Below are 13,594 nucleotides of genomic sequence, written 5' to 3' on the forward strand. Positions count from 1 at the left end.
TCAAATTGATGTCTCTCCAATTTAGAGACAAGGATGTCGTGTGGGACAGTGTCGAACGCTTTACACAAGTCCAGGTAGATGACATCAACAGCTCTACGCCTGTCCACCAGTTTTGTAGCCCCATTATAGAAGGTCACCAAATTGGTCAGGCAGGATTTCCCCTTAGTGAAGCCATGCTGGCTGTCACCAAGCACCTTGTTGATTATCTGAGCTTCCAATAAAGTCAGTGAAGAGCTAGACAATCTGCTGACCAGATTTAAGTGTCTACCATAGGCAAAAAAAAAAAATTTATCTGGACTCTTCTGACTATCTCAACCTGGAGCCCAGCTTGGAGGCTTCTGTGTAGTGAATAAGTGAGATGTGAAGCATTCTAGTATGTCTGTGAGACGTGTCATCCTGGTAGTTACGACAGTACCTGTGCCTGTGTGGAGTCGTGACTGGAGGTCACACAGGACACCTTTAGGTATCTGAAGTACACTTCACAGTTACGTGGGGGCAGTTGACATAAGCCCTAGTTTTTTACTATGTATATCAGGAGCTTAAAAACCTAATTCAGATATAAAGCCTATAATGAGGCATTTAAATCTGGAGTTAAATCCCATCCTCTAGTTTCACCTACAACATATCCTTCCTCTGACAGTGTCCAATGCAGAAAGCTAGGAAAGATTTTAGGAACAGGACCACCAGAGCCCTATTGTTGAAAGAAACTCTTTTAAAGAAACAGCAATTCCTGATGGACACAAACTTTCAAACAATCTAACGCTGCAAAGTGGTCCAATGAAAAATGTTTTCGAAGAGCCATTCTAGAGTTTTTCCTTGTCTGAGCCACTGTGCTGAAATGGTTACCTGGAACTTCCTTGTGGAGATACCTCTTAAGATGTATGCAAAGAGAAGGAGAATTCTAAAGACTTTTTCAACTTGAACATTAGTCTTTGACCATCAAACATACAGTCATACTGAGTCATCTTTAAAATGAATGTGTTTCAAAACTTTCAGCTGTGAGAAAACACCATGAAAATTTAAAAAAACAGAAACATACCACTGTCTCTGCTCCCTCCTGGCTTTTTGTGCCCCTCCTCATTGGCAGAGCATGAGACTGAAAAGTCCTTGATCGGGGTAAGCATTACTTAGCAACAACTAAAAACATCGGTGTGTTATCAGCACTGTTCTCAGACTAAAGTAAAAATGCAGCACTGCATCAGCTATTAGGAAGAAAATCAGCTCTATCCCAGACAGAAACAGAACACAGAAAAAAAGAAAAACTGACATATCTATCTTCAAAGCCTTAAGTTCCTCATTATGTACTGCCGACATGCAGTTGGGTATTTGCAGCAAATGCAAAAAGGTCCGCCACCATTTCATTTGCTACCAACTAGATTTATGTCATCAACTGCAAGTTGAAATGTCTCTTCCCTGCTCATTTAAACCTCCTCTTATTAAGCCTTTGTCACTACCATGCACTGAATTGAATAAATATATACATATATAAGCTCAAAGAAAAAAAACTTTCCATATCCTAAGCACATTAGGAATGCCTCTTTACCCATTCATTACTAGGAGGCACCGTGTGTATAAGACATGTACAGATCAAGATCTGCAATATGTCAGTAAGCTCAAGAGGAATACAACACTAAAATAAGACTCACCTGAAACAAGAACTGACATTATTAAAGGATTTGAACTAATCCATTCCCCTTGGCACCAGTTTCAAAGGCTTCTTTCTAGCAATCTACCCTTAAATAATCTTAACTATTCTTCTTCTGGTCTCTCCCTGTATAGGACAGTTTATAATCATGCATGCCTCTCCCATATCTCCTTTGCAGTGGTAATTGAAAAGGATTTTTTTCTGCTTCTAGCAATCTTCTGTTGTTTACCACTGCATCTTTCCAAAACCTCATTTTTGAATTGATTCATGCATGCAGGGAGGATCTCAAAGTGTCTATAGTGTAAGGAACTGAACACAGATGAGAATATCATTAACCTGTAATAGAATAAAATTGTCAGTCCTTTGCCTCTCAAAGGAACTTCATATCCCAGCATATCCTAGTGTAGTTGCGTGAGCCTTGGTCTCCTCTGTCTACTTCAGAAACATGTTCTGTTTTGCATCTGCAAAATATGGAAAACTTACATTATGGTTCAAAAATTTGCTAAATAACAAACCACTGAATATCATACCAGGAATAATACACTTATGAAAGAGCTTGCTATGACATTTCTCTACATCCTTTGCAGATTTATGAGGTTTCTATGTCCCTACCATACTCTTTTGTATTCCTTTCTCACATTTTGAAAAGATATAAAACATTTTTTCTTTGTTTTTCAAAATTGCCTGGTTCCCACTTTGTTCTTTGAGAGTATAACCCTTTTAATTTTCTCAGACATGAAATTTACCTCCCAGCTGTAAAGATATCTCAAATTAATTTGCAATGCTGAATAATTGAAATCAGCTGTAAAGAAGTTTAGCTAATTCCTACACTTCCTTCTGAGATGCTTGTATCTGCTAATCAGTTTGTTGGTACCTAGAGAGGCCATCAATCTGTTAATTTTCTTTCTGCAAAAGCTCCTTTTCAAAAACCATCTTTCTCATTCCTTAGCCAGTGGGATGCTTGTTTTGTTTTGTTTTGTTTTGCTTCTAGATCCTGCTCAGATTTTAATAAATCCTTTTTTCTTACATTTTGCTCAAGATCTCACTGGAGAAGCAAGCCAATTTCCTTCTGGCTCCCCAGCTAATGATTGAAGCCATTTTGGGAGAAGGCAAAAAATAGGGAAAGGCAAGATGTTTTCCACATTTTTCTAATCAGACCAGATACACGGTTCTCAGGAAATGGAATGTCAAACATAAACTTCACTAAAATGATTTTTTTCTTTATAAATTATTCTGTATGTATCTATGCATCCATTTAAAACATTCAGTTGGGAAGGACTCCACTAGGTCTACTTTGAACATTCAGAAAGTCTCAATGGTTTTGCTCATCATACAGACTTTGAGAAAGGTGTATAACAGCTTTATTCTGAATGCAACATGAATAATTTGAGTTATCCTTTAATCATTTGCACAATAAGATCTTTTTTTCTTTCTTTGCTCTTATATCTTTCCAAACCATTTTCATTTTCTTCTTTCATTGCCCCTGAGTGAAAAAAGCACTATTTGCTTGTCACTTTTCATTATGAGCACTCAAGCAATGCCCAGTTCTTACCTGAAAAACTCCTTTAGCTAGTTTCAAAAAGATATGTGAGAGAGCAAGTATGAGTTTCAGAGCTGGAAACAAATTCAGAATATCAGTCTTTTACTGAGTGTTTACTTTGACATAATTTGCCACCCTTGCTCAAGCTATTGACACTGTCTGAAGGAAGGACATATCCATAATAATGTTCACAGGAAAACATTAATTGAAAATGACCAGTACAGGCTGTATTTTGGATCACCTCCCAGAGATACAGAGAAGAGAAAGAAAAAGAGTAATAAAGCGCAGAAGCCTTTTGTAATCAGTGACACCCAACAAATGTATGCCCCAAATCTATCTAATTAAATATCTTTTACGTTGATTCTATCTGGAAACTGATATCACTTAATTTTACATCATTTTCTTTCAATTCTCTGTTCTCCTTTTTCAAGTAAAAGAAGCTTACACTTTTTCACACCAGGAAGGATCCTGAAGAATATAAACAAATATTTTGCTTGTACCTACCTAGAAGAAAACATAGACGTGAATAGCAGCCTACCAGGATTTTTCCAGAACAAATCTTTTCGTAACAATATAATTTACATTCATCACCATATAGCAAGCTCTGTTATGTTAGGTAAAAGTGGTACATGCCATATATCTCGAGTTTTGTCAGATTTCATGAACTGTCACTCAAAATACAGTCTAAGAACGCCAGACTCACAGTAGCTGCCATCAGTACTTAGTGAAACAGGAAGAATAAATCAGACGGATGAAATGATCAATTCTGCAGGGGTCTATCCCAATCAGTATATTCGTTCATGACATTTAAGATGAAATAGAGGGTGTGTTAAATCTGTAGACAACAAAAAGCTGGGGGGATTGCAAGGCTATTGCAGGACACAGTTGGAATTCAGGATTGTTTGGGCAAACAAGAGAAATTGTTTCTGTAAAACAGTTCAGTAAGAAAAAGTGTAGAGTTATAAGCAGAGCAGAAATAATCAACCAAATACATATTGGAACTGAAAACAATTAAGATAACAGTTCTGCAGGGGGGATTAAAGCAAGACTAACAGAAAAAAAGATTGGACAATATCATATTGCTGTGCAAGTCAGTATCATATTTGGTCACATCAGAATGAGCACAGATGATAAAACATCTATGAGTTTGGCCTCTGTTATATTCAGAAATGGTAAGGAATGTGCAGAAAGAAATAAGAAGCTTCAGAGAATTAGAAAATATTCCCCATAAGGAAAGCCTGAAGGAATGATTGTTTAAAAGAAAAAACTGAAATTAACTATAGTAAGAAATAATGTTTTCTCTTTATCCACACTTTTTGAACAAGATATTATAACCTTAAGTGCACAAAGGTAAAACAAATTAAGTATCAGAAACATTGTCTGAAAATGATTAAGCATATCCACCCAGCACTGCAGGGCTTTAAGAACAGATTGGTCAAATATCTGTGGGTATTGATCTAGGTGTAATTACCATACTTTGCATTCAAGGGGGCAAACAAGACCTTCTGACAAGTTCCCTCTTGCCATCCAGTACTTATGTTGCTGAATTCTCTTACGCTTTTTGGCTCAAATGTTCTGCAGATGTGTTAAGCATGTATTGTTGTTTGTATCATGCGGTTATGCAAGTCATTGTTTAGAAAAGTGATGTTGGTTTCAGTGAATTACTATTGTAATTCTTTTTCTTAATATGTAATATTAATGCCTTTTGTGCAGTGTGGCTGGCACAGAGACTGGAGGTCATCAGTCCATGCTGTGACTATTGTGACATACAAATTGATTCAGGGTAATAAGATGAGCATGAAAAAGCATTTGAAAACCATAAGCACCCATCTTAGGGTAGGTTAAGTGTAACTGATGAATAGAAAAAGATAAAAACTCCAGGGTTTTGAAAACTCAGTTTGTATTTGGGAAAAATAAAATGAAAATAACTCAAACTTGTAAATTTAACTTTGAAATATTCCCATATACAGAAAAGGCAAGCACTGAAGCATCCTTAAATGTGACAGGATTATACATTCCTGTGTAACCTGCTCTGGGTGGCCCTGCCTTGAGTGGACTAGATGAACTCCAGAGGTCCTTTCCAACCCTTGTGATAACATAATTTGGAATTTTACAAAAGATATACTTCCATCTCAAATCTGCAGCCCAAAACCTTCCCACCACAAAGTCTCAAGTTATGGTTAAGGTTTCATTTTGGCTAGTCAGTCCTTTCATTTTTCTGTGAACCACATCCTATAATTTGGCACGAGAGGGAGGTATTATGTTCTTATATGTCTAGCATTTAGAATTTTAATTGGAGGTTCTAATATATTTTATGTCAGAACTAATATTTTAAACTTTTCATCACATTTAGTTTATGAGTCATTGTTTCATTTAAGACCCCAGAAGATAAGCATCACTTAACCTCAGATATGTACTACTCCTTTTTTGTCATCTCTCTTATCTGTGGTTAGGCTCCAGAGAAAAGAAATCTGGAAGATGAGTATCAAACACCTTGACAGCATTGAGCTGAACCATGGGTATGAAAATATTAAAGGACACAATTCGTAATGAAATCTTATCTGCTGGACTTAGTTTAATTACATTCAAAGAATACATTCTTAAGAAGTAACAATATTTCTAAAAAAAATTAACTGTGCATTCATGCATTTACATTTATTCCTCAGACTGTTGTCAGTAAACTTACAGTGGGTGAGGTTTTGTGAATACATGCTTCCTACAAAAAGAATAGATGTGGAGGCAGATATTATAAAAGGAAAAAAAATACTTCAGTAGCATTTTAAGAGTGTGGTACTTATCTTCAGGAAATGTAATGAGTCCAAGGGCAATAAACAAGTTGAACCCTTTCCAGGGAAGCCAGGGAAAGATACCTATAGAAAACAGAAAATGACAACATATGAGGTGGGTGTTGCATGACTAGTACCAGGCGCACTGCTCTGAAATGATGCTGCCCCTGAGTTTAGCTTCCCAACTTCCATCCACATTCCTGCCTTACACATTCAATGACCAAACAATATGCCAGCTGTGCAATGCACAGCAAGAGCCGTGGGACGGGGAAAAGGCCTTTGGGTCAAAATATGGGGCCGCCACTGGAGGCATGCAGTTTGTGCAGTCTTGTGAAGATAGTTTCAGCATGGCTTTCAGGATGGACTCTGTACAGACTCCTTCAGTGGTGTGACAATTGAATTCAAGTTATTTTGAAGTTATATTTTCAAATCATTCCAGTTATCTGGTAGCTTCTTACTTTGTGAAAGAAGTAGGGGTAGAAGGATTTTTTAAATCTTTCCTGGTGGAATTACTTCCATCATTATAATCAGGGTGTATTTCAGCTGACATAATATGAAACCAAAGAAGAGAAGAACTCAACAAACCAAAATGCAAATCAGAAAACTGTATGTGCATAGGGATAACTTTTACGCTGTGGGCTGTACTGCTGTGTGGACTTCAGCAATTTCAAGCTGTTTGACTGGTGACAGCTATAGAGCAGTAGTGGTGAAGAAACTGATGGGCCTGATGACACACTTTTATAATATTGTAATGTGGTGCTGCATGAGATGACATATACATTCGTCTTGTTGTGTGTCTTATAGCCTCTTTTTTTTTTGCTTTAGGTTTTTCTTGCAATCATGCTGTCATGATTGAAGTGACTCAGAAATTTATTCACCTAATTGCTTGCAGCCATTGCAGGATATGCTCTCCTTGAAAACAAAAGGAAATATAACTGTAAATACAGAAAGACAAGAACCAGACAGACTATCCCTTTTCCCAAAAAAATAGGTTGCTTTATGTAGATTCTGAGCTCTTGCACTTAAGAAGTGGGTAAATGTGCACTGCAGTTTTCTCTCTGCTATGATACTGCATTAATGAGAGCCATTGTGGGAAATCAAGATGGAGAAAAGGACACACCCAGGGTTTACATTCTTCCTTTTCCAAACATCTTTTTTTTTATTTCCTGGATATCTAAGAGATCATCAGCAATCAGTCTCTCTACTCTGATGTCATGCGGACAGAAAATAGGTATTTGGCCTAGATTTCTCTATCTTTCAAAGCAAAGGGTCGTCTCTTCACACAGACCGTAAAGGGAACTTAAAGACAACTGAAGTGGGCTGTTCCACTTGGTATCTAAAAAATTGTTAGATATCTAAGTAGGGCTGACTCATTCCCACTTACAGTTAAGTACAGGAAAAAGGCAATAGAATCTCATGTCCTTGAGCACTGAAGTGTACAGACTTTGAGCTGTGATTTCTTCTTTTCTCTTTTTTGCCTACTCATTCCCACACAGCTATGCATACACAATCACCAAGCTGCTTTGCTGCACCCTGAAAATAATGTCGAAGTAGAAAATTTTAAACAAAATGTAAGAAAGAACAATCATTTAACCTTTCTAAGTTTAAGCAGCCTCACACTTGACATGTTAACACTAAAGTGTATAATATAGTTACACCACTGCTAAGAACTGGGAATTCACAATCAAGTGATTGGAAGACATAATAGTTTCCCATCCTCCCAGGCTAAAGTGTATAATATAGTTACACCACTGCTAAGAACTGGGAATTCACAATCAAGTGATTGGAAGACATAATAGTTTCCCATCCTCCCAGGATTTAAGGAAGATTTTTATGTTCTCTGTGAGTGATCTGTCAAAGCTTTAGATTGTGTGGCTGATGTCAATGTGTGCTAGTTATTTGTTTTGGCTTTTTTTAAAGAGAATAATTTCAGTAGTTTGAAAGTAAAATTCATCATAAGTCTGGTGACTTCAGACCAAGTACTCTGGGTCAACAGTTAAATGCTGAAATGTTCTGAGTGCCATGGGAGCACTCAGAACTTCAAAAGGTAAGTACTTCATTATACTGCAAATCAGGGAATAACTTGACCTTATTGCTTTGGCATTCTGTATGTCTTTGGTTTTAATTAGTAGGAAATCTTAAAATAAGAGGGTCAGGGGTTGAGCTCATGATGTAATTAAAGTTGCAGTCTAAGGGCTTGCCCTTTAAATATTTCTGCAAGTTAAGGCTGAAATTATTTAATACACACTTCTGTATTTGGGTGAATTCTGATGGTGTGAATTCCAAAATGTGTACATTAGCCTTATGACCGACTTACCTTTAGAGGAAAGGTTTTCATAAGTTGTGAGAAAAACAAGCAGCTTTTGAGTTAATAGACCCCTGTTCCTACAGGGCATCACAATTATGCCCCCAAGATTGTGTTTTCCGTATAAAACTGAGATTAACCATTGAGAGACAAGAGAGCATTTCTATCTCGCTCACAGCTGGCACTTCAAAGCACCTGACAGGATTGTCTGAGTCTTCCTTGTTTACCTAATCATTTGATCTAATGAATCATTCCCTGTGGGTTCTTTACATACAAACAGGTTTTATGAAAACTCACACCCTGTTTATAGCAATTTATTACCTGGAAAGACGCTATCTTAGCTAATTGAATTGTTTAAAATGTTTCCTTCAACTCTGGTCAGAAGCAAAGGTCCCTCAGGAAGTGTACTACCTGCTAAACTATATGTAACTTAATTTCCTGTAGCTCTTGTTCAATGAAGAGGCCTGTAAGGCTTTTTGCCTTTTATTCACAGGTGCCACCAGTGCTTCTGGACAAGCAGTTTTCGGAATTTACACCGGACATCACACCCATTATTCTGGCTGCCCACACCAACAATTATGAAATCATAAAACTCCTTGTGCAGAAAGGAGTCTCCGTGCCCAGGCCACATGAGGTCCGCTGTAACTGCGTTGAATGTGTCTCAAGTTCAGATGTGGACAGCCTCCGCCACTCTCGATCCAGACTTAATATCTATAAGGCTCTTGCGAGCCCCTCATTGATTGCTCTGTCCAGTGAGGATCCTTTTCTTACTGCTTTTCAGCTGAGCTGGGAGCTGCAGGAGCTGAGTAAAGTGGAAAATGAATTTAAGTCAGAGTATGAGGAACTGTCAAGGCAATGTAAGCAGTTTGCGAAAGATCTCCTGGATCAGACACGGAGTTCCAGGGAATTGGAAATTATTCTTAATTACAGAGATGATAATAGCTTGATAGAAGAACAAAGTGGTAATGATCTTGCAAGATTGAAACTGGCAATTAAGTACCGTCAAAAAGAGGTGAGTGTGCTGGAGGATATTTAAGCATATTTAGTGGTAGTAATGTGATAGATGATAGCTTGAAATACATCCTTTTAACTGAGACAAATTGCGCTTTTTTTTTTTTGTTCTACAGGGTCTTTTCTTTATATAAATTTTTAATTAGATGAACTTGAGTGGCTGCTATAGTTTGATAGTATCAGAATTTAAAATGTTCTGTTATAGCACAGATCCAAAGAAACTTTTATTTTTTTGCACCTGAATAGACATAGTCTCAAGTAGTTGTGCTCTGAAGAGCTCTTCAATAGTAGGATAAGAAATATATACACAGCATACTTCAAATTAGCTTTAATTGTGTCCAATGGAAAAATGAGGCTATGTGTTTAAACACCTATAAAGTACTACAGGTACTTCTAGAGAGATATTACTTCAAAAAAATAGCTATTATAAATAGTTAATGAAACAAAAAATTAATAACAGTGCATGACTCCCCAGATTTTTGACATTTTGTTTCTAAAGAATCCAAAATGGAGTTATATGGGTATTGGTTTCCATGACAGTTAAAGATTCATGAGTTTGCTTCACTTATATAGATATTCAGTTGAAATGACAAAATGTTTATATTTCTTTGAAAAATACTCAAGTTCTTATGTGTATGTAAAAGCAAAAAAATCACGACAGAAAAAATGACTTAGGGAGACAGTTCCCCTGATATTTCCACAACTTCTCTTGTTCATTGACATGTCAGAATGTCTTTGATCATCTCATTTGGAACCTGTATGTGCAAAATCAGCTGAACTTTGGAGGTATGTGGGCACGGTAACTGCTGTTAATAATTAAATGTTACTTGTTCATATAAAATATGGCAAATGTTCAAGAATCCCCTGTGTTATATTGAACTAGTCTATCTATCACTGCTAAATATCTGTTCTCCAAAATACAATAGTAAATGCATTAATATATGAAGTACTTTAGAAAGGTTTGCAGCCACAATAAACAAACCTGTAATGATTCTATCGTCTATTTGAAATGCAATTTGGTAATGCTAAGAAGTTATCATGAAGGTAAGGAACTACTGAAGTACTGCTGGAAAAACATCTCTATTGGCCTCTGACTTCATGAATGTTCTAATAAGTGTTTTTTCTCTTCAGGAAATGTGTTGCATAATTTTATATTTGGTAGTATAATGTTTTAGGCAACATATTCACTGCCTTCATAAATTATTTTCAGATGGTACTATTCCAGACTTTTCGTAACATCTACTATTTCTATTTTTTGAAATGCCAGTCCTGCGCTACAGACATTTAAGAAATTCTGGCTTGGACTTCTGTTTTCCAAAGGATTCATGCTTTGAAATAAAATTTCGACCTCTCCATTTATTTTTTTTTTTTTTAATCTACACCTAAATACAAAGCCTGAATTTTCATAGTTTGAGGTAGAGACACTAAGAGACATTTGTATGGTGATTTTATTTTTTTTTTATAGTTGCATCTGATTCCTGTGTCTAATTAGATTGCATTAATACAGCTGATCACACTTTCTTTATTCTTCATAGTAGCAAACATTAAAGCAAGAATGATTCAGTGCAACAATTCCAAATCAGCAGATATTTTATATTTTACATACAGCTTTCATTTCTATAAATATTTTCCACCATTTGAATCTCCCTGAACTAAATTCAAGTTTGAATAGCTTATTTTGTGTACCTGACTGTATTCCCTGCTAGATGTTGGAGCAAATAGTAGCCACTGTAGATGATCTTTTGTTTTATTTCTGATTCTTACAACAGAATTCTGGTAGGTACAGCTCCAAAGAAACTTACCTCAGGCATAAGAAATGCTTGGATTCTGGCTGTCCTGATGCATAGGGTTCATGATGAAAATAGGCAAGACAAGTGTTTCTACTTCTTGTGTTAACAATGTTAAAAGAGCCACTGAATCCAGGTCATGGGGATTCTTTCTTCCTGCTTGGGCACTGGACCCTGGCCAGGACAAAACACCAGGTGGAAGCATCAGCCTCTGTCTCTATCCCAGGCACAAGCATACTGACCAGCCCTGCTGGGTCAGTTGAGGTTGCCCCTCCTTGAGGCAGTTGCAAACAGCCCTTTAGTCCATTAGTCAGGCAAAAAAGTTTTGGTCTTCAATACTGTCTCTATTACACCCTGTTTTCTGTGTTGAATTTATCACTTTTCTTTTTCAAAGTAGAAAAAGGTGTGGACTGGATTTCAATTAGTCATTAATATATTATTTTGGATTTAACCTGTTTAAAAATACTGGTTGTGGTTAATAGATCCACTTCCTCTGCCCTATGTGTCTCGACCACCAAGAGTCAGTTCTCCACCAAAAGCTTTTTTATTATGACAGGAGCAAAAGTGGATTTGTGTTTTTTTGATCACACAAAATAGTAAAAAAAACCAAAACAACCCAAACCCTACCAAGAAAAGAGCAAAACAGATAAGAATACATTGCCTTCCCTTCTTATGACCCATCCCCAACATCTCAATCTTTATTCATGCTATTACCAAAGGACATTGTAATGCTATACCGGGGCTGAGGTCAGAGCTCCATGAGTAAGCCATCAGGTCTGGTTGTTCAGAACATCCAGTCTAAGACCAGAAATTGCAGCTGAAAGTAATAAAAATAATGAAGAATGAGGACAAGTAAAATAGGACCATGTGTCCTTTTACATTGCTATTACAATTAATTGCCTAGAACATAGAACTATATCTAAATTTTCATTTCTCTTTTCAGTACATTCTGTAGAGTTGAAAAATCAGTGTTTACCGAAAAATTCAGTTTCTTAACTACTAAAACTCTCCCAAATACCTCTGGTTGATCTTCTAGCAGTTCCCACTTCCCAGGGATATGCCCTAGTTTTGAGATTAGCACCTGCAGAGTCTGAACTGACAGAGGCAGAGAAAGAGTGAAATAGGGAGTGGGTTTAACAATTTAACACAGGTGTTGTGTTTTTTTTGTTGTTGTTGTTAAATTTTGTCAAATTTAACAAAAGTACAGGATTTATTAATAAGAATTTCAAGTAAAATATTTCAGGGAAATCAGCTTCAGACTAGCTTACTCACATATTTGGAGGCAAACAAGAAGTGAAATAAGACTCCCCCATATAGGAAAAACTCATAATGGATCAGCAGTTTTTAACATAAACCTTTATGTTAACATAAGCCACGCAGCAATGATTACTGATATAAATCACTAAATTATTAATTTTTTAGTTAAATAGTAAATATAATAATACAATATTCACATTTCATAAAGCAATTCTTGTTTTCTAGGAAAATGGTGCCACACGATAAAAAAAACTTGCTTGTTACTGATAATGAAAGCCATCTGTTTCTTTCTGCTCAAAAGAAGACTTTTCAAAATGCAATTTTCAGTTTTTCACTAGTTTTCTGTACAAAATACAGCATCAATTAAATAGAAATGTTTCACAATAATGTCACAAATTCAGTCAAATTCTCAATGAAAACATGTCAAATCATTTCAAATCTGTCATGTCAATGTCTGCAAACTTAATTTCAATAAAGTAAACCATTTTGACCGGTTTCTTCTTACTTCACTTGGACTTCAATGTTTTTGACAATGTAATACTGATATCTAATATCATACATATATTATTTTACAAAGCAGAATAGATGTGATAGAAAGAAAAAAATCTTCCTTATCAAATTTGAGTATGTACTGAAATGAAAAGTTACCATGTTCTTAGTAATGTTTGTTTTTTAATGTTTAAACTGCCATTCTACCAGGAATGTTAGCTTTTTATTTGGATATGGAATATGAAATATGTCTGAAAATGCTGCAAATTTCTGCAGATCTCCTCTGGCAGTCATACAGTTTAAGAGCCTAAGTGAAACTTTGTGACTGTCTCAGTAGAATTTTACTTTGGAACTGCAGATTGATTTTAAGTAATTATAGTAGCCGTTATAATGAATTTCTCATCAAAAGTATTTCAGATGCAAAACCTTACCTACTGACGCTGCAAGCAGGAATTACTTTGGAAACATAACATCTAAGAGTCAGCCACACTTGCAAGATAAACACAAACACAGCTGCCATGTGTTAACAAATCACTGTCTTAGTGAATATTTCTCAAAAGTATGGAAAGGTGCAGTTAGAAGTGTTCATGTAAAAAATGAGAAAACCCCACAGAAAATGGATTCTGATAATATTTGGACATTTTTAACATGAAAGGAACATGTGTTTAGTCTATGAATCACATAACTGAGGGGGGTGATGTATGCACATTTGGGTTCATGTCTCCAAAAGATCCATTTCTGTAGACTCTCAACCATAGCATTCAAACAGTTTGA

The 13,594-nt window shown here is 36.2% G+C and overlaps 1 protein-coding gene across 2 annotated transcripts in view; it reads left to right on the top strand.

The window, feature by feature from the left end:
- Positions 1 to 13,594, top strand: part of TRPC4 (transient receptor potential cation channel subfamily C member 4) — a 143,223-nt gene that overhangs the window by 67,923 nt on the left and 61,706 nt on the right. For both annotated transcript variants that reach the window (XM_062614994.1, XM_062614993.1), the window contains one exon: positions 8,770 to 9,288. In XM_062614994.1, coding sequence (XP_062470978.1) covers positions 8,770 to 9,288 — 519 coding nt within the window. The remainder of the gene's footprint in view (positions 1 to 8,769; positions 9,289 to 13,594) is intronic.

Source organism: Pezoporus occidentalis, unplaced genomic scaffold (genome assembly GCF_034315485.1).
Source record: "Pezoporus occidentalis ecotype Australia unplaced genomic scaffold, CSIRO_AGI_Poc_V1 ctg18, whole genome shotgun sequence".
NCBI lineage: Eukaryota > Metazoa > Chordata > Aves > Psittaciformes > Psittacidae > Pezoporus > Pezoporus occidentalis.